General features: G+C 54.3%; 9 protein-coding genes across 9 annotated transcripts; 4 read left to right on the forward strand and 5 right to left on the reverse strand.

Annotated features, from left to right (window-relative positions):
- Window positions 1-433: 433 nt before the first annotated feature.
- On the reverse strand, window positions 434-1,839 carry PG998_004732 (low-temperature viability protein ltv1; the record flags this gene model as incomplete). Its single annotated transcript, XM_066871550.1, has 2 exons — window positions 434-966; window positions 993-1,839. 2 exons carry the CDS (start codon window positions 1,837-1,839, stop codon window positions 434-436), a joined length of 1,380 nt encoding a protein of 459 aa, XP_066731647.1.
- Window positions 1,840-2,501: 662 nt separating this feature from the next.
- On the forward strand, window positions 2,502-4,547 carry PG998_004733 (GTP-binding domain- HSR1-related protein; the record flags this gene model as incomplete). Its single annotated transcript, XM_066871551.1, has 2 exons — window positions 2,502-3,540; window positions 3,604-4,547. The coding sequence occupies 2 exons, from the start codon at window positions 2,502-2,504 to the stop codon at window positions 4,545-4,547; spliced, it is 1,983 nt and encodes a 660-aa protein (XP_066731648.1).
- A 654-nt stretch (window positions 4,548-5,201) lies between these two features.
- Window positions 5,202-7,606, reverse strand: PG998_004734 (WD domain-containing protein; the record flags this gene model as incomplete). The annotated part of the gene is made up of 4 exons (XM_066871552.1): window positions 5,202-5,465; window positions 5,519-6,202; window positions 6,419-7,198; window positions 7,265-7,606. The coding sequence occupies 4 exons, from the start codon at window positions 7,604-7,606 to the stop codon at window positions 5,202-5,204; spliced, it is 2,070 nt and encodes a 689-aa protein (XP_066731649.1).
- Window positions 7,607-8,881: 1,275 nt separating this feature from the next.
- On the forward strand, window positions 8,882-9,517 carry PG998_004735 (uncharacterized protein; the record flags this gene model as incomplete). The annotated part of the gene is made up of 2 exons (XM_066871553.1): window positions 8,882-8,989; window positions 9,047-9,517. The coding sequence occupies 2 exons, from the start codon at window positions 8,882-8,884 to the stop codon at window positions 9,515-9,517; spliced, it is 579 nt and encodes a 192-aa protein (XP_066731650.1).
- Window positions 9,518-9,890: 373 nt separating this feature from the next.
- On the forward strand, window positions 9,891-11,055 carry PG998_004736 (uncharacterized protein; the record flags this gene model as incomplete). The annotated part of the gene is made up of 2 exons (XM_066871554.1): window positions 9,891-9,926; window positions 10,687-11,055. 2 exons carry the CDS (start codon window positions 9,891-9,893, stop codon window positions 11,053-11,055), a joined length of 405 nt encoding a protein of 134 aa, XP_066731651.1.
- Window positions 11,056-12,460: 1,405 nt separating this feature from the next.
- Window positions 12,461-13,384, reverse strand: PG998_004737 (uncharacterized protein; the record flags this gene model as incomplete). Its single annotated transcript, XM_066871555.1, has 1 exon — window positions 12,461-13,384. One exon carries the CDS (start codon window positions 13,382-13,384, stop codon window positions 12,461-12,463), a length of 924 nt encoding a protein of 307 aa, XP_066731652.1.
- Window positions 13,385-14,062: 678 nt separating this feature from the next.
- On the reverse strand, window positions 14,063-15,205 carry PG998_004738 (uncharacterized protein; the record flags this gene model as incomplete). The annotated part of the gene is made up of 1 exon (XM_066871556.1): window positions 14,063-15,205. The coding sequence occupies one exon, from the start codon at window positions 15,203-15,205 to the stop codon at window positions 14,063-14,065; it is 1,143 nt and encodes a 380-aa protein (XP_066731653.1).
- Window positions 15,206-15,574: 369 nt separating this feature from the next.
- Window positions 15,575-18,773, reverse strand: PG998_004739 (non-ribosomal peptide synthetase; the record flags this gene model as incomplete). The annotated part of the gene is made up of 3 exons (XM_066871557.1): window positions 15,575-15,970; window positions 16,024-17,972; window positions 18,059-18,773. 3 exons carry the CDS (start codon window positions 18,771-18,773, stop codon window positions 15,575-15,577), a joined length of 3,060 nt encoding a protein of 1,019 aa, XP_066731654.1.
- Window positions 18,774-22,199: 3,426 nt separating this feature from the next.
- PG998_004740 (ClpP/crotonase-like domain-containing protein) lies at window positions 22,200-23,285 on the forward strand (the record flags this gene model as incomplete). Its single annotated transcript, XM_066871558.1, has 5 exons — window positions 22,200-22,410; window positions 22,485-22,615; window positions 22,684-22,713; window positions 22,783-23,077; window positions 23,152-23,285. The coding sequence occupies 5 exons, from the start codon at window positions 22,200-22,202 to the stop codon at window positions 23,283-23,285; spliced, it is 801 nt and encodes a 266-aa protein (XP_066731655.1).
- Window positions 23,286-24,054: the final 769 nt, after the last annotated feature.

The following is a 24,054-nucleotide window of genomic DNA, read 5'->3' on the forward strand; positions in this document are numbered from 1 at the left end:
GGCGAAATTTGTATATTGTAACGAGCGATTGAAACAAACATACACTTAACTGCGTCATGCCGATGAAAACGTGATTCGAGCCTGGGTGCTTGCTTGTTTGTCTGTTATTTGAGTGTAACAGTATGCGATATTAGGATTGCGTGCTTTTGAGGGCTTTGCTCGAGGTGGGAAGAGGTAACTTGGGGGGTTGCACGTTAGCGATCCCCCTATTTTACCCCTTTCCATTTGAACTTTCGCCCAATAATGCACTATGCAAAGAAGCGGGCGTAACTGACTACAATGGCGGACACCATGAGAAAGGCTTACGCATATGAACGGTTGAGCAACATCACGATCAAAATTGAGTTGTATGTTGTGTGGTATCTTATCTTGACTCATTTCTATATGCATGCATGTAAAGTTCATTTTGGCAATCTTGGTCCGTTATTCCTTTTTAAGAAAGGAAATTTGACCTGGCTTTCGCCGTCGACCTCGAGCCGGAGCCGGCGCCCGTCGCCGCAGCTGCCGTCTTCCCCTTTATACGCGCAGGGCCGAGCTCCTTTCTGATCTCGTCGAGCTGATCGGTTCCACTCTTGTAGCCACCCTTGCGCAAGTACTTCTTGTTGAAGGTGGAGTGCCCGCCCAGAAACTCGTCGAGGACCGAGTCGAAATCCTTGCGGATAGGACCGGTGACAGTCGACATGTTACTCGCGCCCGTCATGCCCGTCATGCCAGAAATACCCGAGATCATGGAGTTGGTGTCGTCGTCCAGCGTGCTGCCGGCATAGCCGTCGTAATCGTCGTCCTTGTTGTAGACTTTTTGTTCGAGGTTGTCGAAGCGTGCGTCCAGGATGCCCATCTGCTCGGTGCGCACCAGCGACGACGACGTCATGGAGTAGGCCGAGGGGTTGGTCAGGGCACCCTTGCGCTTCTTCTTGCGACCGCCGTTGGTCGTGGTGCTGAGGATCGAGGACTGCAGGTCCGAGGCTGAAGGGGGCCGCCTAGCTTGCGACCGCCCGACTTCTTCTGGTCCTTCTTGAACTTGGTGAAGTCGGCCATCCAGTCGCCCACCTGGTCTTGAGCCTCGGCGGCCTCCTCGGCGCTGAGGACGGGCACCAGGTCGGGCACGTCGTCGGCGCCGGATGTCTTGTACTCGTTGTCGGGCTTTGCGGTGCCGTCCGTCTCCCAGCCCGCGTCGTCTTCTTCGTCGTCGAACCACTCTTCCTCCTCAAATTCGTGGTCCTCCAGCTCTTTGCCGTCCTTGGTAAGAGAGGTGAAAATGTCCTCGTCCTCGTCAACGTACTCTTCGTCCTCGAGAGCCTCGAGCACCTCGCGCAACCGCGGGTCCATGTCGGGTTGCAGTCCGCCGATGATATCGGGCACGTCTTGCATGTCCTGGTACGTCCTGCGCGTCAAGTTCTTGGACGGCAGGATCTCGTCGTCGAACAGCTCTTTCTTCTTCTGCTCGCCAGGGCCCACCTCGAGCCTTTCGAGCGCATCGGCCAAGCTCTCCTTTTGTTTTCCCTTGGACTTCTCGTCCTTGGCCTCGACGAAGACTGCGCCGCCGGAGCCGGAGCCCAGGTCGCGCAAATGCTGCATGTAGTCATACTCGGTGTCGTCGAAGTAGACACCGTAGGTGGCGGCCTCGCCCTCGTTGGCGCGGATGAAGTCGGCGTCGGACCCGAGCTCGGAGGCGAGATCGTTAAGGGCTTTGGACTTGCGGGCGGCGTTGGCATTTTCGGTCGGGTTCAGGACCATGGAGGGGGCGGCCTCGTCGTGGATCAGGGGATCATTCTGCGGACGATGCACCAGCGTGAAGTGCTGGGCCGTCTTCTTGTCTATCCACTTGCCGCGGGGCATGGTTGCGACCACCAATGGGCGAGATGTGAATTGTATTCGGCGGTGATTGGGAGGGCCGTCGTGGTCGAGACTACCAAGAAGACAAGATGTATGGGATCACAGAGAAATAGATAGCCCCGAATCGACACATCCATGGCACATGGGCTGTCCTGAATTAATTGCCGTCGCACCCTAGAAAAGTTTTGGTGGGGTTTACAGGCCACCGGCGCTGGATCCCAGAGGGACGCAGGGCTTATCGACGCTCGTTATCGGGCGGCTCTTTGGGTGAGTGACGCCAGTAAGTGGACAGTGAAGAAAAAAAAAAAGAGAATTTTGCCCCGCGCTGGAGTTTGTTCAGGCAATCCACGGTTGGGTCGAAGTTGCCCCTCCATTTTCTGTTCGGTCATAGGAAATTAATTGGAGGGCAATTATTCAGCGAGTCTGCCTGCACCTGCAAGAACAAGAAGACCAAAGGCACGGGATCACCAAGTTTCAATCCAAAACATTGGAACCTCTTTCTCTCCCACTTTCTTCTATTTTGCCGGCAGCCCCTCGACGGTAGAGCTTTGATAGTTATTTAAGAAATACAAGACCACTGATTGCGACTCGTCTCGTCGTTGTCTCAAGTATTTGACTTCCCCTCCAAAACCGATACCCGACTTCACCCCCACCAACCGCCCAGCATGGTGTTGGCAAAGTCCAAGGGCTCCGTCGGCCTCGGCAACTCGCTGATGAACGACCGCTTCGGCAAGGGCAAGGGTTCCGATCGCAAGAAGACGGGTGTGACTCGAACAAACCATGCCACCGGCGAGGAGTACATCACCAACGACAAGAAGGAGGCGTCATGGGTCAAGATGCGCTCCGTCACCCAGCAGTCGGCCATGGACGAGTTCCTGGCCACCGCCGAGCTGGCCGACACCGACTTCACCGCCGAGAAGATGAACAACCTCAAGATCATCCACACCGACCAGAAGAACCCCTACCTGCTGTCCGCCAACGAGGAGCGCGCCGTCAAGAACAAGCAGAAGGCCCACAAGGAGCGTCTGACGGTCCCGAGGCGGCCGCACTGGGACGAGACCACCACGCCCGAGGAGCTGGATAAGTTGGAGCGCGAGAGCTTCCTGGACTGGCGCCGCGGCCTGGCTGAGCTGCAGGAGAGCAACGATCTGCTGATGACCCCCTTCGAGCGCAACCTCGAGGTCTGGCGCCAGCTGTGGCGTGTCATCGAGCGCTCGCATCTCGTCGTCCAGATTGTCGATGCGCGCAACCCCCTCATGTTCCGATCCGCCGATCTGGAGGGTTACGTCAAGGATGTCGACAGCCGAAAGGAGAACTTGTTGCTGGTCAACAAGGCAGATATGATGACGACCAAGCAGCGTCGCGTGTGGGCGCAATACTTCAAAGAGAAGAAGATCGCCTACCGTTTCTTCTCGGCCTCTCTGGCCAAAGAGATGATCGAGGCAAGAGAGGCCGCAGAGTGGGACGGCCCCCTTAACCAACAAGCCGCAGACGCAAAGGGGAAGTTTGTCGAGAAGGCACAGGAAGAGGAGTCCTCCGAGGAGGGCGACAACTCCGAGGAGGAGGGATCGGATAGCGAGGATGAAGGGAAGACGCACGGTGGTGCTACCTACCAAGAGTCTGACGATGAGGACATTAGGATCTTGACTGTGGAGGAGCTAGAGGAGGCATTCCTGGCACACATTCCGGAAGCTGACCCGGACAGTGAGTTTGGCCCCCTCAGATAGGATGTAAACATAGAGACGTGCGCTAACTAACATCTCACAGACCCAGGCGAGAAGCTCAAGATCGGTCTGGTCGGATACCCTAACGTCGGAAAGTCGTCCACCATCAACGCTCTCATCGGCGCCAAGAAGGTGTCCGTCTCGGCCACCCCTGGTAAGACGAAGCACTTCCAGACAATCCACCTCAGCGACAAAGTCATCCTGTGCGATTGCCCTGGTCTGGTGTTCCCCAACTTCGCCACAACCAAGGCGGATCTCGTGTGCAACGGTGTCCTGCCCATTGATCAGCTCCGAGAGTACAGCGGCCCCTGCGGCCTGGTCGCTCGCCGGATACCCCAGCCTTTCCTGGAGGCCATCTACGGCATCCACATCAAGACGCGGCCCATTGAGGAGGGCGGCAACGGTGTACCTACGGCGAGCGAGATGCTGTCATCGTACGCCAAGGCCCGCGGCTTCCAGACCCAAGGTGTCGGTCAGCCCGACGAGTCCCGCGCCGCCCGCGCCATCCTCAAGGACTACGTCAAGGGCAAGCTGCTCTACGTCGAGCCCCCGCCCGAGTACGCGGACGGTGACACGGCCGAGTTCAACCGCGACCTCTACGACTCGGCGCACCTGCCGCCCAAGCGCCGCGCCATCCTCATGGCGGCCCTCGACGCCATGGACCACCCAGACGACGCTACCGTCGACACGGAGATCCTAGCCCAGCCCACAGGCTCCAAGAGCAAGCGGCTCGACAAGAACTTCTTCGCGCGGGATGCCAAGAACAAGGGCCACATGGCCATGCCCTTCAGCTACAAGTACACGGAGCAGGGCAAGGGACAGTCCGAGACGGCGGGCGGGCGACACCTGAGTGGGCGCAAGGCCCGCGCCATGGTCGCGCTGGAGACGGGCATGGATCCCAAGGACGTCGTGCTGGGTAGCAGCAAGAAGCACTTCAAGGGTGGTGCGAAGAAGCGGGCGAAGAAGCCCGCGGCAGATGACGATTAGAAAACAAAATCAAGTAAAGAAAAGAAAAAAAAGAAAGGGACAAGAAAAATGATAAAATAAGGGATCCGATAGGTCATTTAGGGAAACCAATTAGTCTACATAGTTAATGTGACTCGGAGTTTAAAGTATTTCTTTATAAATCTTTAGGGCGTGTAGGAGAGACAGATAGTATGTTGCTTAAGCACAGCATTATATATTGTGCATCGCCTGCCGACTAGTGATGTGGTAACGTCAGGAAGTGGCCAACGTAGAGCACGCAACACATAGCATTATCATGGGAGAAGACTTTTTCGTTGGTTTTTTCTGTTCGTAATATTAGATCCGGGATCAATGTCTATCTGCCAAATGCAAAAAAAGCGTGAAGGGGCAACCAAGAAACGGCTCCCAATGTATGTTATCGTCATCTTATAAGCGCCCAAACTCCAACCGCCAGTAAGCAAGCAGGATTGATTTGATTCGTAGGGTATCCATCTCCGCACCGCCGCCATACCTGAACGACAACGGCGACGAGGTAGCGGCGTAAATCACGAGGAAAAGCGATTACATGACAGCGCTATGTTTTATGCCAGTCGGGCGCATCATCCAACCTTTCTCTCCCATGGAGAAAAGAAGCGCAGCCCTTATTTACCTAGGCTAGGTATGTAAGCATCCGGGCTATTTCAGTTCCGGCTCATAACAACCACCGGCAATGACGAGGTTCATGCGCGTGAAGACAACTTTCTTGACCGGGGTGCGTTTGGTCGGGAAGGCACTGATTTGGTCTGGCGTAATGGTTACTTCCTTACCCTTCTTCTTACCAGTGCTACCGGAAGTACCTGCGCCACCACTGCCAGTTCCCTGTTGATTAGAGCCCGACGTCTTGTTGCTGGACTCGACTCCTCCGTTGGCCGCATTGGCTGCTCCGTCCGCCCCGTCGGTCTGGGCCGTGGCCTTGACACCCTCGGGGGCATCTCGACATCCCAGACCCGGACAGTGTTGTCGTGTCCACCGGAAACGAGCACGTTGCTCTCGACGCTGAAGCTCATGGACCAGATACCGCCTCGGCCATGACCGCGGCAGCGCTTGATGCGGACAGCCTTCTCGATATCCCACAAGAAGATGTTGCCACCAATGTCGGCAGAAGCGAGGATCTTACCGTTGGGAGAACACTCGAGACAGGATATGTATTCGGCATGGCCTGTCAGGACGCGCACACATTTGCCGTCATTGACAGACCACATACGAATCGACTTGTCAGACTCATCAGAAGCCGAAAACACGTAGGCGCCGTTCGGATGCCAGGTAAGCGTAGATATACAAGTATCGTGGCCCACGAGAAGACGCTGAGCGGAAGCGTGATCCTGCGACCAGATGCGGATCGTCTTATCCCACCCGCCGCTGGCAAAGTAATGGCCATGTGGCCCCCACTGGAGGCTCATGACAGGACCATCGTGGCCGCGGTAGATGCAGAGACAAGACCAAACCTCGAGAGACCACAGGCGGATCTGGCCATCGGCAGAGCAAGAGATAAGTAGCTTGGAATTCGTCTCGGGCTTTGGACCTTCGCCCTCGTAAATGTTACGGTCGAGGTTGGCAATAGCATCCGAGAAGGCAACACTATAGACCGGGCCAGAGTGGCCGATGAGCTTGCGGTTGTTGACCTTGAGGTCCTTTTTCTGTACGCAAAGTAGAAGTTAAGGGTTTGCCGTCCATGGACCAAACGCGAATGTACGAATCGGTAGTGCCGACGGCAACCAACTCTTGGTCCTTCGAAAAGTCCATCGCTGAGACACTGCGCGTATTATCAATCAGCAACGTGGATCCTGTTGTATGCCATAGGCGCGCTATGCAACTTACTTTCCAAGTGTGTTGTGGAGCGTGAACATGCAGACGGAGACACTTGGTCCGACACCGCCCGTTCGGCCCTCAATACGGAAGCGGTCGCGGTTCTCGCGGACCTTCTGCACTTCCATGACAACGTCTCTGGCTCGAGAAGGCGGGTAAGGGATGTCGGTACGCTGAGGCGAATCCGCCGACTCCTTCTTGATGGGTTGCAGCTGATTGAACTCGTCTACCAGCGTTGAGGTACCATCACGCGGGGGGTTGATTCTGTCCTCATCCTCGAGCTCAGCCAAGACATCGGTTCGCAGCTCGATATCCATTGGCAAGGGTCCGAGTTTTAGGGCTGCCTTGTTGTTAAGGATGTCGCGGTTCGAGACGCCCGTCTTTGTGCCTGCTCCAGGGATGCCCTCTTGAGCATCAACATCATCGAGATCCATGTTTCGAGCGCGGCGGTAAATGGCCTCGAAGCTGAACGGCTCGATGGGGCCCCGAGAAACGGCATCGATCTTGCAGTAGTTGTTGAGGAGGAATCGGAGGCAAGCGCCACCCTGCTCCTCATCCTTCTCGAGGAAGGTCATCAGAGTGCCGACGACGAACTTATTAAGTGGGATGTTGTACTTGTTCTCCAGATACAGCTTGGCCAGTGCGTTCTCCTTGACGTGAGCAGGGAGCGTGACCAGCTTGAGGCTATTAACCTCATCGCGATGAACATTCACGAAGCGTTCATGAAGGGTGTCGATGAACTCCTTGGCCTCCCCAAGGTCGTTACCCTCGACCAGCTCAAGGTAGGAATAGACGAAGATGGGCCACAGTATCTTGCCAAGCTCAAACTAAACAAGCGGTTAGCCAGAAACATCAGCCAGATGGGCATAGAAACCCAAATATAGACAACATACCTTGTAGAGATCAAGCGAGTTCTCCACCCACTTCTCGAGATGGGTGAAGGAGCGCATGTACTTCTTGGGACCCATCTCGTCGTTGTTCTTCAGTGGGCGTCCGCTGGGATCAACGTTCTGTACCTCTTTGCGGAAGACAGCCTCCGTATGAGTGTATCCCCTCTTAAGGAGATAGTCCGTTACCTTTTCATCGGTTAGCTCCCCAATATCATAGTAACCGTGCGTAGATCGTGGTCTGTCTGCTGGCAGGAGAGCAGCATCAGACAGAGCATCAGACAGAGCAGCATAGCGGGTAGCATTTTGAGGGGTAGACAGAGGTGGTGAACGAAGGGTGTTCGTCATGGCGGTTTCGAGAGGAATGGGTGGCCAACAAGAGCGACATAGGCACCCAGGGGAGATTGGGTATGCAGTGGCAGTTGCAGTTGTCCACATTCTGATTCTTTGGGCTTCAAACGGACCAGGGCCCTGGTTTGACGCCACGACGAACGAGGTTGGTCCAACAGTGAGGGGAGGGTGAGGGGTGACAATGGCATTCAGATGCGTCTCTCCAAGGGTAGCGATGCAGGCCAAGATGAGATGGTTTGTGCAAATATACGTGTAGATAGATATGCATATGATGCGAGGGTGAAAGCGTGAAAGATGCAGGGCAGATGCTAAGTCCAATTGCAAATCAACTTACAATTTGGTTGAGGTTATTATTATTTGCAGGAGCAGAGGAGTTGGCGCTTCCTGAAGCTGCTGCAGTCGAGGCCGCCGTCGCTGGAGCAGCTGTCGTCGCACCAGACGTCGTGGTTGCAGGCTGTGATTGCTGTTGTTGATTGTTGAAGTTGGTACCAGTACTGGGACCTGCGCCTGCACCAGCACCAGCACCTGCACCAGCACCAGCACCAACACCACCCGCAGGTGCATGATTAGACGAGGACATGGTCGGGGAGAGATTTTTGTCGTGGATGATGAGTTGCCGAAGGTGTGCTCGCCAATGCTGAATATATATACAGGCGTATGCCAATTAAGATTCCAGGTCCGCCTTCTCAGCAAAGCTTGGTGTCAAGCCACTCATGGACGACCCTTCATGCCGGCAGTGTAGAGAAGCACTACCAGAGCCCTTGGTCTTGGAGAAAGGAAGAATATGGTCCTTGATCAAGTCGCCAACGAAGTGATGGATTAACGTGTGGGTTAACGGATGGACAGATGGACGATGGACAGATGGATGGATGGACAGTCATCAATCGCTGGTGGTTGATGAGGCTGAAATGAACCTGCAGTGACGCGACGCGCTAGGCGGAAAGTAATCAAGTACTCAGTACTCTGTACGTACCCAGTCCCTCCGTCCCTCCCACAATCGCCCCCACCTTCAGCCACAACCACCCCCATCTCCGTGGGTTGTGGGGTTCAGATGTGTTCATCCCTCTTCAATCTTCAATTTAATTCCTTAACCTCACATGCATGCGGCTGGACCTCGCTGGCTTCGTACATGTTCACATCTGTCTACTTCTTCTACCCATGGTTTCGCCTACCTGAACTCCCTGCCTGAGCCTGATGGGATTGGAGGTCCACGACGCTCTTTCTCAATCCTCCTAGTTTCGTCGAGCGACCTGAGTAGCAGCCTGTCGCAAAATGAACTCCCAGGATCTCACTGGAGGCGAAGAGCCGTTCGTGCCATTTACCAAAGCTGAGCGCATGCAGCAGCTGGCCGACATTGACAAGGCATGTCTTGCGCGTCCAGTTGCGTCTTACTACCATTCGTAGACTCGCCCACTGACTCTTCAACCCTTACCGCAGAGCATAGTGAGCTTATTGCCGACGGTCGGCAGGGCACTGCAGAGCATCACGAAGAACAGTTCGACGACTGAGCACGACGCGCAAATGACCGGCGACAACGGAGATGACGACGACAACAAGGATGTGGGCGTGTTCAAGGAGTCCATGGACCAGTTCGTCCGTACCCTGCGTTCCGTCGACGTCGGGATCAAGCGTCAGATCATGGGCCTGGAGGAAGCCGGCACCGTGAACCTCGGCAGCAACCGCGACGGCGACGGCGAACCCAACAAGAGCAAGGCCTTGCAGCCCGACGGTCATGGCCGCATCGGCGGCGTCGAGGTCGGTTGGCTCAACAGCCGCAGCAACAAGGTCGAGCGCGACATGGAGACGGAGATCTGGAACGAGATCGAAGGACTCGTCACTCTGTTGGCAGAGGGTCGAAACGGCGTTAGGGGCGAAGGAGAAGAACAAGATACCCAAATGACCTCGTAGCTCAACGCTTCGAGACACTGATTTTAACCGCCACCCTCCAATCTGCAAACCTTCTGCGCACTCAAAAGATATTCCGTCTCCGCCACACATGTACGACTCAGCATCTCTGACCGCAGGCCCGCTTTTCTGCCGGAAACCTCACGGGTTTCTGTCAGATTCATACCAAATACCCGGCTATCGGCTGGTACCGAGGGTGAATTCTGACTATTTCAGGTCTGGGAATCCTAGTTATGTTTTATTCCTCAGCGAGATGACTACGGTAAGGACCAGCATCGAATGGAATGAAACAGCCGCCGGCCTTCTATGGAAACAGCTGCATTTTCCTCGGTGATGCGTTGTCTACAGATACCCCCGTCACGGTCATCGGTTGACCATGCTTGGGGCAGGTGAAAGCTCGGATAGTAATGAGGTAATCTATCGTTCTCGCTTATAATCTCGATAATAAGGATATTTGCTAGGCGGTAGACAAACAACTAAATCGAGTTAGCACCATGATCTATGGTATTCTCATCTAATCCTTCCACGACAGGTGAGGTTCGACCTCCCAGTACCTAGGCATTCTTCCATTTAAGGCTATATACTCGCCGGCTACTCTTATAGAATTCTATCTAGATCTAGTAGTTTTAAAGGGTTTAATCCTTTAATTTAATGTTAAGCTATTAATTAAATAAAAACGAAACCTTTATATTATTTATTAATATTAAATACCGCCTATTAGCTAATTAAGATTTCCTAGTTAATATAAAATGTCCTGATATTCCTAAACACATTCGTATCCAGAAATCTCCTTCGATTTTATAGAACCAGAATAGTCCCTTTCCTTCTTAGTTGTCGACAACGGCAAGTGACTCTTCGTCATACATAGGGAGACTGGGGCCAGAGTTTCAAGAGTAAATCGCAGTGAGAAATCTCCGGTTGTTCATTCATACCCATCACCGAGAGACATCATCATTTCCGGTGATGCTGTACCAATCATATCGTTTTGGATATCGTCCCGCCTCCTATTTCACGCCCGTCTTATTTTACCGATCATCGGACTCCTCGACGCTCGCCGTGTCCGTGTCGATTTTAGAACCAGCAGCAATGTTTTCCTGCTCGTCCTGTAATTCCTGGCTCATCTTTTTAGTGAAATTGGCCATTATGGTGAAAAACTGCTTAATTTGCTGGAGCTGCTGCTTGCTGCGCTGAGTTGCGCTGGAATCGCCGGTGACGCTGTCTTCTTTCTCGGACCCTTGGTACTGCGATGGCGTCTCGGCCGCCATCTCCTTCTGGCCGGGCCTTCCTTCCTCCTTGACTCCCTCCTCCTTCCCGGTATCCTTTCCATTGGCGTTGTCGGCATGCTTCCCCTTGATGGCTTCGCCATGGACCTCGTCTTTTTGGTCGCTATTCTTTTCACTGAAAGGATCGCAGTTGTTGAAGATCCACTCGATCAGACGACGACTATCATGGGCCTCCTTGACGTCGTCAGGGACGTCACGGGCGAAGTACCCAAAGTGATTGCGCAAACATTTGACCCTGTATCTGCGAAGAGGAAATAGAGAATCGAATAGTCAGCATTTATTCACGCCCTTACTTATCACATTGCAAGCAATGGGAATGGGATTTGGAGTCAAACGACACCATGAAAAGAAGGCCTGGCAGACTCACCCGATGGAGCCATCGGAGCGGTCGCCATATCCTCCGGCGCGGAATTCTTCGCGTATGGCTTCCATATTTCGGATGCGGCCGAAACGGTGGTCGGTAGACGGAGCATCCACCACCGCTTTGGTGAGGCATTTCACGAGCCATTTCTCCTCTGCAAGGGACCACCTTCTTTGACCACGAGCCATGACGAGGGTATTATCTCGACGATGTTTAATACTCTTATGCGATTCTCTGTCCCCAGGTGGGTGTTGCTGGGAATGACTTTGTCTGGGTATGGGCCAGACAAGACATAGAAAGTCATGGGATGGCCTCATTTTAATAGCAACTGATTTGCAACGATGGGACACTTCTGCCCCAGGTACCTGAATTATGATCTTCATATTGGAAAACAGCAGTCAAAGGCTTGATCACGAACATGACAGTGTTTGGGGCTAGACATAACGCCTCTTTCGAGAAATCTCGAGAATATTTCAGAGCATAAAATATGTGAAGGTACGTTTCAGCTTAAAGGTTGTTGAAACACGCTCTGGTTATCTGAGGTCCATTAGAACTCAGGTAAAAGGAGTGAGCGTATGATTTCTTTATTATTAGGGATATACTCTTTGCTTACTCATGTCAACCACCCCTTATTCCATCAAGTTCTATCGTAATTTCTCTGGCGGGCGGGTATATACCATGACAAGGTTTAAAATGAGCTATAGATGGAAGACGCTCGACTGATATATTCTGGATGCGCCTAAATGTATCTATCGCATGTAGGCTTCCTCGTAGTTACTCTTTCTTCCAAAAGTTATTAGCAGCAACTACTGCCCTTTGCAAGTGACAATTATTTTCATACACATAAACCCCCTAGCACACCTTTAAACACCACCGCCAGCGTATTACGATTTGCTAAGGCTATCGATTCCGCAACAACATTCGCTGTCGTCACTGTAACTTACGATCCCGATATATATGGCTGCGAGTAGTCATTAGAGATTTAGGGTAGTTCGACTTATATACTATATAATCAAGTTAACTACTATTCTAATAGGGCAACAATATAGAATGGACTGCCGGCCCTCACAGCATACCTCTCCGAAGGCTGTAGATGCAATGTTTTGGTGTTTTACCTCCTGAAAAGACTACATCAATTATAAGTGCGGGAAAACTAATAGATGACCATAGAGACCCGAAACCGTTTTCTGCAAATCCCTTGTTCACACTTTCAACCATAATTTCCGAAGACCACCCACCAATACCGTCACCCGCCCTTCGTTATCTTTGTCCTACATGCCCCCTCGATCGTCCAACATCCTTTCACAAAGAAACCCGCTCCTCGCGTTCGACCTGCCTCGTCCCATCGGGCGACCGCCGGACCACCTTGACAAAGCGCCCCTTGCGAGCGCCGATGTCGGCATTGATGGGTCCGTGGCCGTAGTCGTGGTAATCGCCATGGTCATTGCCATGATGCCTCCTCATCTTCTGTGAAGTCTTGGCACTGTCCTTGTAGATGCTGATGGCGCCGCGCCCGCCGCAGATGGAATTAGCGTCACCGCCGCACGGCATGTCGCACTGCATGGCGCACTGGGGGTCGCTGGCGTCCTCGAGGTCGGGGGACTTGTCCGCGCCGCACCAACACTCGCGGCCGTATTCGAGCCCCGCGTACGCGTAGCCGGCGCCCTGGCAGGCCTGCGTGCACAGGGGCACGGTCATGCGGTCGTCGGCCTTTATCAGATTTGACAAGGCGCGGCCGTACAGGGGTTCCATGTAGCAGCTGACGTAGGTCCAGGTCGAGTCGGGAAGCGTCTTGAGCGCCGAGGGCCCCTTGAACTGGGTGTTGTTGAAGATGGAAACGCGCGAGTTGCCGCCGCACATCTGTTTTTCGTTGCCCTTGCACGGCATGTTGCAGTCCTTCTGGTAGATGTAGCCGGCGGGCGGCTGCAGAAACCTCCCGCAATAACACTCGCGGCCGTACTCAAGGCCTGCGAGCATATAGTTGTTTTTCGTACAGAACTCCTGGCAGCTGTCGATGGTCATGTTGTCTTCGGAGTAAGATTTGCCCGTCAAAGCTCGCCCGTCGATCTCGGTTGAGCACCCCAGGAACTTCCAGTCGTTAACGATGGACCCAACAGTCGGGAAGCCCGAGAAGGCGGTGGGCGGGTTTGGATTTTGGGCCTTGACTTCACTAAAGATGTCGGCGAGGAAGAGGAGTACCAGTATTGGAGAGAGTAAGAAAGCCATGTTTCTTGATTTGGAAAGTCGTTCAGAAGATAAACTAGATGAGCTCCTTGACCCTTCTCTATTATTAGGATCTGAAGGAACTGGAGATCTTGGGGCAATATATCCCTGTAATTGCTATTCACTCGTTGGGCAGTGGCTAAGGATCCCAAGTCCATGTAATCTCTTGCGGTAGAATCCAAATATAGGGACACTTGGTGGCAACCCCGGTGAAAGGACTAGGGATATCAAAGAGAGGACTGCCGTCATGAGGCCCAACAAAGCAAAGCCCCCAGTTATAGCACCACTTACAAAGGCACTTCATTAACTTTATTTACTTCCCGCAAGCGGTCCGACTCTCTTTTACTGCACTCCTTTCCAAGCCGGCCACCGGCACATCTATATAATCAACCGTTGATGGCTCGATCGATCTGTTTCTTGACACGAGCAACCATCTTTCATTCTATCATCTTGAAACGTGCAGGATCATCCCTAGCAAAGCCTCGATAGAGCCAATTTAGTGGATTGCATAGCTCTTAGTTGAAGTGTTTCTAAGGCGTTACTAGGTTGGAATAAGTGAAACTAAAAATACATCCTGTGTGGCCATGACGCGAGTTTTAACACTTTGATTTAAGCTGGAAATATTCATCTGCCATGCCCTTCATGAGAAATCATGAAACACAGAAACACAGAAAGCGAGAATCATGCCCTGCCCTTTCCTTTCCCAACATAATTATCCGCATAGGCCTCCACCAGCGAAGACGCCAACCCCAGCCGGTCCTGCATACCCACCATGGCCGCACAAGAAATGATGATCCCCTCGACGAGAGCGGCCCCCAAGAACTTCGGCTGCAGTCCGTCGTCCCTTTTGTTACTCAGAAAGATCTCGAGCTTACCCCTCTCACTAGCCCAAGGCGCTGCCCGCGTGTACCGGGCGAGCACGTGGGTATGGCCCTGCTCATCATTGACTAGGTACTGCGTCGTATACGGGGTCCAGGTGTCCGAGAGGAGGTTGCTGAAGTCGAATGCTGGCGCTGTTGCTACCGACCGAGAAGAGGAAGCGGATGGTGCTTGGGCTCTAGACGGTGGTGTCGTTGGATTACCACCAACACCAGCATGTATGCCCTTTTCCGCCATGGAGAAGTGCTGCTGTAGCCGTGCCTTCTCGTCCCCCTGCGTCTGGCCGGCACCACCTCTGTCGTCACTACCTCTATACGAGGTCTGCCACACATACCGCGTATTCCGCATCACTGGCAAGTCGAGGGCGTACTTAGTGGTCACCATCCCTGTCGTGTGCATGAAGCGGACGGTGGGCGACGCATGTCTGGGATCCTCGGCCTCGTGCGGCATGAAGGTGATAGTGACGCCGCAAGCGCTTGGCACGATGAACTCGGGAAACTTGAACGTCGCCACGTTTCTTGGGGGTGGTGTTGTGGTTGCAGCACCTGCGCCTTCTAGTCGGTTCATTGTGGCATTGTACTTGGACGTGTAGTCGACCTCCCACCTGGTGGTGTTGGAATTGGTGGGGCCGCTGACATCGGCAGGCTTGATGTGTATCTTCTTCTGGAGCAGCCAGGAGCTCTGGAAAGAGATGCTGAAAGTCAGAGGTTGCGACGGGGTTGTCGGCGAGGACGCATCGTCATACGCCCTGCCGGCCCTCTTCTCATCGGGATCATGGGCGATGGCGGAATCTGCTCCGGGGGTTCTGCTGCCTGGCGCAAGGTAAGCTGGTGGGGGCTGCGCCAGGCCCGTCGTGGCTTCCTGATACGACGGTAAGCCAGCAGCAACAGGCGGATGCCCGTCGTCTTCGGGTTTCAAGGGAGGCTTCTCATCGTGGCGGTCCATGTTCAGTTATTGGAATATCAATTCAATTGTTTGGAAAACCTAAGTAATATATATGAAAGAATGTTTGCTGGCCAGATACAGCTGACGGTTGCTGCCTTGCCGGGGTGTGGCAGCACCACGTGACACCACCCAAAACACACAAAATACGCCACGCTAAGTAAGTGCCACAAGAGGACCGCCCGACGTCACCGCGTTTCAGGACACCTTTTCTCATGAGTACTGACACCTGCCCACCCTCGGGAAAAGTGACAAAGAAGGAATATTGTACATCGAAAAATAAAAGTTAAGGTATTAACTTCGTAATAGGTAAGAAGAAGAAAAGAGAAAGAAGGCGGAGGAAGCCCAGATGGATTGAAGGGTCGATCCATTCTAAGAGTCGAAGATGGGACCGAAGGCGGGCACGCCCCGAGCCTCCAAGTCGTAAACAAGCTTAGAGGTGACCTTGGCATTAGAAATGATGGCGACGGCCTCGGCGCCGCTCTCCTTGTAGAGGCGGTAGGCCTCGACGGCCATGTCCGGGCGGCCCTGCTTGCGCGTGTTCCAGATGACGGCGTCCGGGTCGGTGGCGAGCACGCCCTCGATGATCTCGCGGCCGTACGTCGTCTCCGGGTTGGGCGTGGACCAGAACACGCGGACGGGGACCTCGCGCGCCAGGATGACGGGCAGGCAGGGGCCGATTCCCGAACCGGTGGCGACGAGCACGACGCGACGGAAGAGCGGGAGCATGCGGAAGACGCCCGACGCGGGCGTGGTGCGCGTCCAGAGCTTGGTAGGGGGTTGTCGATCATCTGGCCTGTCCAGTCGCCGGCGCGCGACACCACAACCGAGAAACCAGCCTTGCCGGGAATCGGGATGGTGGCGAACCCGTGCCACTCACGCAGGGGCTTGGTGGTGAGACGGATACCCTTGCCAGGCTTGGGGGTGCAGTAGTCGAAGTGCAGGCGGATGGCGTGCTTGGACAGGGGCTCGGGCCGGACGTTGACCTTGCGGAGCTGGATCCAGGGCAGGATGATGGTGTACGAGATGACGGCCACCATCCAGAGAGCCGGGTTGTTGACGAGGGGCTTCTCGGGCGAGACGCTGGCGTTGGTCACGGCGATGTGCGCCCACACCAGGGCCAGGGCCGTCCAGCCGCCGAAGCGGTGCGTCCACTCGAACTGGTCGTGCATGACCATGCGCACGCGCGGGTAGGCCATGATGAGCATGGCCAGCAGGATAGCCAAGATGAGGAAGGTCAGCACCACGGTCGGCACGTTGACGTGCTGCAGCTCGTCCTTGCGCACAAAGTAGATGGTCGACTGCACCGCGAAGATGACCCACCAGCCCGTCGCGCAGATGGCGGCGCCCGAGTGCAATCCTCCTAGGTGGTAGCAGCGCGCGAAGTGCCGGCGGATCCAGAGAGGTGCAGACTTGGGCACGCGCGTGGCCAGCCAGAAGACAAAGTTGATGCCGTACTCGTTGCGGATGACAATGGCGACGAGCAGGTTGGCCGCGACGGCGTTGGCGATGCCGTCGAGAGGCAGACCCGACTTGGCGCCGGCCGCGAGACCGATGAAGACGAACAGGTTGATCATGAAGATGAACAGGAACAGCTTGCGGTAGGCGTTGAAAAGCTTGTGGCGCACATAGCGGCCGCCGTGGAAACCGTTCTTCTGGGGGAGCTCGATGGCCGCCTTCTCGACCTCGAGGTCGTCGTAACTCTTGACGCTGGTGGCGTTGCTCTTGGTGCGGACCGGGACCAGGCCCTTCTCGAGGGCGCTCAGACTAATATCATTAGCGTCATGGAAGTTCGCGTTATCCTGGTGGAACTGCTGGCCATTGTTGTTAACATACGCAGATGGCGGTGTGGCCGGTGGGGTCGCGAGCGTTTCGGTTGCAGCCTTCGCGGCTTGCTCTTCCTGCTGGGTGGATTCCGCCATAGCCCGGAGGGCCTTCTTGTCGACCTTACCGCCGGGGGTCATGGGCATGTCGGGAACTCGGATGAGACGCTTGGGCCGCGAGTAATGGGCGAGGAGGCCCTCGAGGTGAATCTTCAGGTCGGCCTCGTCGACGTGGCCGTGGCACGAGTAGAACGCCCACAGCTGCTCGCCGATCTTGAGGGCGCAGGCCTTGGCAACATTGCGGAACGACTCGACCGAGGCCGAGACGCCGTCAAGCTCGATGCGCACACCGTTGATCTTGACCTGGTCGTCCTGGCGGCCCAGGGGCTCAATCTCGCCGTTGTCGAGCCACCTACAAAGATCGCCTGTGTTGAACATCATGCGGCCGTCGCGAGTGAACTTGTCCGGGCGATAACGCTGGGCGGTAAGCTCAGGCAAGTTGAGGTAACCCTTCGTGACGCCAAGACCACCCACCCACATCAGGCCGGGCTCCCCGATCTTGACAGGGCATTCCTTTTCGTCCAATATGTAGACGTTCGTATTGGGGTTGGGCCGGCCGATCGTCAGCTTAGCGCCGAGCTTATGCGTGTGTGCCGTGTTCAGGATCGATATCTCGGTGGGACCGCAGACGTTGAGGAACCGCACGTGGGGGGCCCATTCCTGGGCCAGAGTCAGGGGACACGGCTCGCCGCCGACGGCGATGGTCTTGATGTTGGGGAACTCCTCGTGGCGAGGGAGGTACTTCTGGGCCGCACTGGGCGTGGCAATCACCACATCTGATCGGCTGAGACACGCGGCCCACACATCCTTGTCGCCGCCACGGCCGCTTGAGCCGCGCAGGTTGAGACAACCTCCGTTCATCAGTGTGCCGAGGATCTCCCAGGCGCCTTTAAATGTTCGATAATTGTCAGTAAAGAGTTCTCTAGTATGGAGGGCTCCTTAACAAGGGAGGGTAAGAGTAGGTTACACGTACACATATCGAAACCAAGCATCAGAACGGACGACACGTTCGTGCCGATTGTGATGCCCAGCTTGCCGGGCTCGTTAAGCAGGGTGTTACAGGTGCCCTCGTGAGTCACATCTACACCCTTGGGCGCGCCAGTCGTCCCAGAGGTGTAGATGGCGTACGCTCCGTCATAAGGACCGATGGAGATTTCTGGGTTTCTGGTGTCGCCGCGGCGCCAGAGGGGGTCCAGCGCGTCGATGGCGACGATGGTGGCGTCGGAATCTAGGGGCATGCTGCGCTCGACCTTCTCCTCGAAGCTGGACAGGCACAGGATGATGGGGGCGCCGGAGTCGCGAATGACGTGCTGCAGGCTCTCCTCGACCATGACGGAGCCGTCGATGGGCACGTACTGGCAGCCGGCCTTGAGGACACCGAGGATGAAGATGGTCATCTCGAGTGACCGGGAGTACACGCAGACGACGCGCTGCTTGGGCTGAAGGTCGTAATTTGTGATGAGGTGGTTGGCCACCATGTTGGACCGCCAGTCGAGCTCGGCGTATGTGAGCGTCCTCTCCTGGCCGAAGCACTCCCGCACCGCCTTCGCATAGGGGAAGGTGCCCGCGATCGACTCGAAGGCCGCCGTCACCGTCCGGTGCTGCAAGGGGATGGACGGCCCGCGTCCATATTGGCTAAACAGATGCTGATCCCCCGGGGACAGCTTCTCTAGTGAATGGAACGCCATTATTAAGCTTTTCGACAACGGAGAGTCTCCAAATGAAAGACCAACTCTCTCCAAATGCAGTCGAAAATTGGCTGAACACGAAGAAAGAAACGAACGATATGTGGTAAAACAACGACACAACCAACAGCACCTAGAGAGGAAAGAAGAAGAGGAAGGGGCAAGAAGAGCCGCAATACGGGGGCTTTTTGTGTATGGTCGAGGCTATGGTACTATGCGTTTGATGTTGCTGTTGCTGTTACCGTTACTGACTAGTAGAAGGACAGACCCACGATGTGCAAGGAGATCCCCGTGAGCTAGGAAATGAAGAGGAACCCTGGTCCATTTTAAACTCACGGATCATGGTGCGGGAGATTCCATGTCGCAAATCCCAATTATTCCTTGTAAGACATTCTGACGGTCGAGACGGCGAAATTTTACGACATCTTGCCGGGGCTGGAATGGAAACGGTTGCCCCGAGTACGTCTACGGCCGAATCAGGCATGTCATCATCATGGCCCCGGAGATTGAAATTGAAACAGAAGCTTTTTTTCCATCCTTCTTTTCGTTGTGGCTTCTTTCTTTTTCCTCCAGTGCATCGCCAAAAAGAATGCGTGGAGCCGATGTGGTTACTGGGGGGGAGGGGGTGTAGCTCACAAAAGACGCTGATATAGCTGGTCTGGTGCGACAACACGAACCACGATGCCGCCGTCCCTGCATGAGTGGGACTTGTGTTCGCCCCTGCCCTGGCCCGGACGGACTACCCAATGTGTTCCTGTCAGTTCTGTCAAGTCTCGAGAGGCTTGGCCTAGATTTCTATGCCGTAATTGTATAATTCCGCCTGTCCCCTTGCAACACCACTGGGGCTCCCCGTTTCACGTCGGGGCAACGCTCTTGGCTGCGTGCTGATAACTTGTTTACTAACCGCCATCACGCACTACTGAATGCATGGCACGGCACGACTGCCTTGGTTCGCGATGCCATTGTCAATAACCGACCTGTCTTCTGCCTGGGACTTCCCTCCCCAATATGTGACGAGCATGCAGCGTGCTCGATAATTTGGCTTGGTTTGGCAACTGGAGCCGGACATTATACGATGTTGCAATGTCTGAGATTGCACGTGGAGAATACACGTTGTGGCTGCCGGTAATTAGAACATCTTTGCACATCTGGGCCCGGCTTGGATGAATCTCGCCCTAGGCAGATCCGCCCGAATTCGATTGTCAATCTCGAGTAACAGTTTACAGTGACAGAAGGGTTGGACCACGGTCCAGAACCACAGCCCTCGGTACTGCCCTCGGAACCCGGGATTTTGGGGGATTCTCGTACGAATCTAAAAAGCGTAGCGCTTACTCTCCACAAAGGGGGTTCTAAATCATCATACCAGTTTCAAAGCCCCGCCTCCGTCCCCGCCGTGCTCCACGGCCGAAGAAACGGTTCCGACGTCAGCCAGGCACAAACGCTCGTATAGGGAGAGATCTACCTCGAAGGGCCAGCACTAGCTCACGGCCGAGATTGTGTAGGCTTGGGCCCCGACGGTGGGGTCGGTTTTCCTATACATAACGTGTATATATATATGTGAGGCTATATATGCATGCCTGGCGTGAAAGGTCCACACCCGGGGTCTTAGGACGCCTGCGCCTAGGGCCGCCGGGGCTACTACACTATTCCAGCGACAGCCGGTTTTGGACGCGAGCGTAGATGTATTCTCGCCTCAAAGCCCTTCCATCCGTCTTCTTAGCGTGACGTCGTGTCGTACCATATAGGCTGAAAATAGTGGCATGTTCGGCACTTGGGGACTCGATCCCCGGCCGCGACTTCAAACGAACAGTTCGCCATGCGCTAAGCTAAGCGAAAGCAACGCTTGTCGATATGGTGATTTCTTTCCTGGGGGAGCTTGGAGTCTGATGGGGTATCGTAATATCGCAACATCTTTTGAGAATGCAATATGTTTCTACTATCCAATTCCGTGGGTAGAAAAGGATCGGTAGGAGTTGCTACTTTCCAGCGCACGTGAGGGCCAGTTAGCCGAGGCTGCGCGACAGAAACGAGAGCAAGTGGTATGCAGGTGAGAAGGATCGACAAGGCGACTTGGTCTGCAGCAAAATTTCTGCGTTGTTGAAACACAATCCTCCGTTAGTAGGGAACTCATGAGCCTGTTCTGGTTCTGGTTGGTGGAAGGAGAGATTTTTGCACGTGGCGTGGAGCAGGACAAAGGAGCGACGTCGTTTCAAGAAACATGAAGCTAGCAGGCAGTAGGCCGTTCAGGCAGTGACCTAGAAGCAGCTAGGGTTGCAGGTGGTTTAGGTTCAGTGTTTGGCTGGGTTTCCCAGGGTTCTAAGTGCCCTGTCGCCGGTGCCCTGTCGTGCCCGTAGTGCCCCGTAGCGCCCCGTGGTGCCCTGTCGCGCCCTTTTCAGTTCCCATTGGTGGGCAAAAGTCCGAACATGGATGCGATACGGGGCGCGAGAGCCGCCAAGCAGCAAGCACTCCATCGGACGGCCGATGAACCTAATTCAGAGATTTGGGACGGGACGATTCTCAGGACTGAACGAATTGGGCGGAACGCTACTGCTGGAGCAGGGCGGAATTTAGATTCACGCCAGGATACCCCGACCCCGATTGGGAATTCTTCGACCTTCTCTGGAAAGTTCCTACTGAAACTGGAATGAAAAGTCTTCATCTGAAGACGGCAACTGACTAACCAACCGGTTTGCAGCACGACGCAATCATGCTCACATCTGCATGATCGAATCACTTGCATGCACCCCGGGCGGGAAGAGTGTCAACTGCTAAATAAAGGAAAAGGTGGGGCCCACGAGTGGATGAATCAGCGGTTACCAATGTGGGAGGGGGTCCTGGATAGGTAAACAACATGTCCATGGGCGACAAGCACCTTCCCTATTTTCCCGAGGCTGCGTGCAGCCACGACGAGTCAAGAGTCAAGAAGAGCATGAAGAGCAGAAAGGGGAGGGGGGTGCAGAAATGCTGCAGAAGGGGGGTGCAGTGTCGCGACAGACAGGGCATAAGATTCTCCCGAGCTTTCGGCCGGTTCATGCAACATGGCTGACATCACATGGTCCAAACATCAATGCCCCCATCTCTGGCCAGAAGCAAAAGCAATTAACAGCCCCCCCTAAACAGTGGCTTGCATACCTGTCTCCTGTGTAGCACATTTGTTCGTGGTGGGTGGGGAGCTGGTGGGGGGATCCAGGGGGAAGACGGGGAGCCGCTGGGAACGCAGTAAACACAATGGCCGCAGTAAACGGTAAACATGGAGGGGTCGCAGCCTCGATTTCGTTTCTCAGCCATTGACGTGTTTTTAATTAGATTCTTGAACCTCGAGTCCATCAAACATACCAACAACGAAACTGCATACCAGCATTGGACACCGCCACTCTAGAAATAACCCGGCAGCAGCAACACAACACAACTCTCCCGAGTCAGGTCACAATGCAATTGATCACCAAAATAACCACCGACGACATCAAGGTCTCGGCCAATGAGCATGGCGTCGCTGTGCTCCAGATGGACCGGCCGGCCAAGCGCAATGCTTTCAGCCAGGCCATGATAGACACCATCGTCGTGGCCCTGCGCGAGTTGGACAGCATGCCCGAGGTGCGAGCCGTTGTCGTCGCCGGCTTGCCCGAGGGCCCCTTCTGTGGTGAGTAGTAGCAACAACAATCGGTGAACGGACTTTTAGCTAATTGGTGGGGTTTCCCTTGTCACTTGCTGCAGCCGGTATGGATATCAAAGAGTTGGTCGCCATAACCACCGCCGCCGCGCATCGGAGGAACTTCCTGAAAGACCTCACAGACGCATTTGCCCGCTTCTCCAAGCCCACCATTGCGGCTGTGGTGGGAGCTGCAGTGAGAAATCCCTACTCCTATATTCCACGTTTCCGTAAGTGTGAGTACTGATAAACATTTACCCGTAGCTTGGAGGCGGCTGTGAAATCTCATTGGCAGTAAGTACACAATATCACGTGTCATCCTTTCCCTATCGTTTAGGACAGCCTAGTAACACAAGGGTTTAGTGCGACATGATCTACGCGGCTGAAGATGCCATGTTTGGTCTGCCAGAGATGAAGATTGGTACCATCCCTGGTGCCGGTGGCACTCAGCGTCTTGCCCGGGCCCTCGGGAAGCACAAGGCCATGGAATTCATCCTCACCGGCGAGCCTGCCTCCGGGGCCGAGTTCGAGCGCTTGGGTATGGTGACACGCACGTTCCCGAAGGAGAAGGTGCTGGAGGAGGCCATGAAGCTCGCCACCAAGATTGCGGCCCTGTCCGGCCCGGTGGCGCAAATAGCGAAGCAGGCCGTACTGACAGGTGAGTCAAACCCAAATCTGCCGTTGTTATGGAATTTGGGAGAATGAGGACTGACGTTGCCCCTGAAAACACAGCGGAGTCGTCGACTTTAGAGATGGGTATGGTACACGAGAAAGCCTTGTATTACGCGACCTTTGACGTGCAGGATTGCCATGAGGGCCAGCGTGCGTTCCTGGAGAAAAGAAAGCCAAACTTCGAGCACCGCTAGAGCGGTAAAATCATGATTTCACGACTGTGTATTTAGTAGGACGTAACGATGATTGTTCGGCCTGGTGCAGATCCTCGCAAGGCTAAATAAAGCAAGCACGGCCAGTATTTTGACATTGATTTCCGCTTGCTTCTTCCCATTGGTGCTAAATATCCGAGTCACTGCCTCCCTCGGCTGCTGTACGTCTGTTGGGCCATGTGCGAAAAACTTATCAACAAGCCACTGCCTCATCTTCATGTGACCATGAAATTTCTACGAAGGAGTAGGTGTTAAGCAAATACAAACATTCCCGTTAAATCAAGCAAGTGATTGTGTATGCTCTGCGGCAGGTTGGTACCAGCCGGTACGGTGTTCTTCAGTCCACCTGATACTTTGACTATGTGGGAACGAACATTGTTAAGTCGTTCATTTTTCTGTCTCGTACCCAGCACTTCTTTCTTATTCTTGGTGGATGAGACGGATCCCCAAGAGCAATCCTCGTCTGATCACTTCGTCACAAAATCTCCCAACGTCGCCAGTGAGCAACTCTCGATATCTCATGATTATCGATGACTCCTCGTTACAATGCTGAGATTCTCTCGCCCCTAATACGTCGATCCCTATCATCACACCATTAGATACTTGGGGATGTCGATCGATGTTATTACCCGGCTCACTCCTTACTCCACTAGTAGGAGGTCATGAAAGTAGTCTAATATAGAATTTATCTTATTGAATATTGTATTCACTTTCGCTAAATAGAAAAGAAATTGAAAGTATGTTGTGCTAA

Source organism: Apiospora kogelbergensis (genome assembly GCF_038363985.1).
Source record: "Apiospora kogelbergensis strain CBS 113332 chromosome Unknown utg000003l_segment0_segment0, whole genome shotgun sequence".
NCBI classification, from domain to species: domain Eukaryota; kingdom Fungi; phylum Ascomycota; class Sordariomycetes; order Amphisphaeriales; family Apiosporaceae; genus Apiospora; species Apiospora kogelbergensis.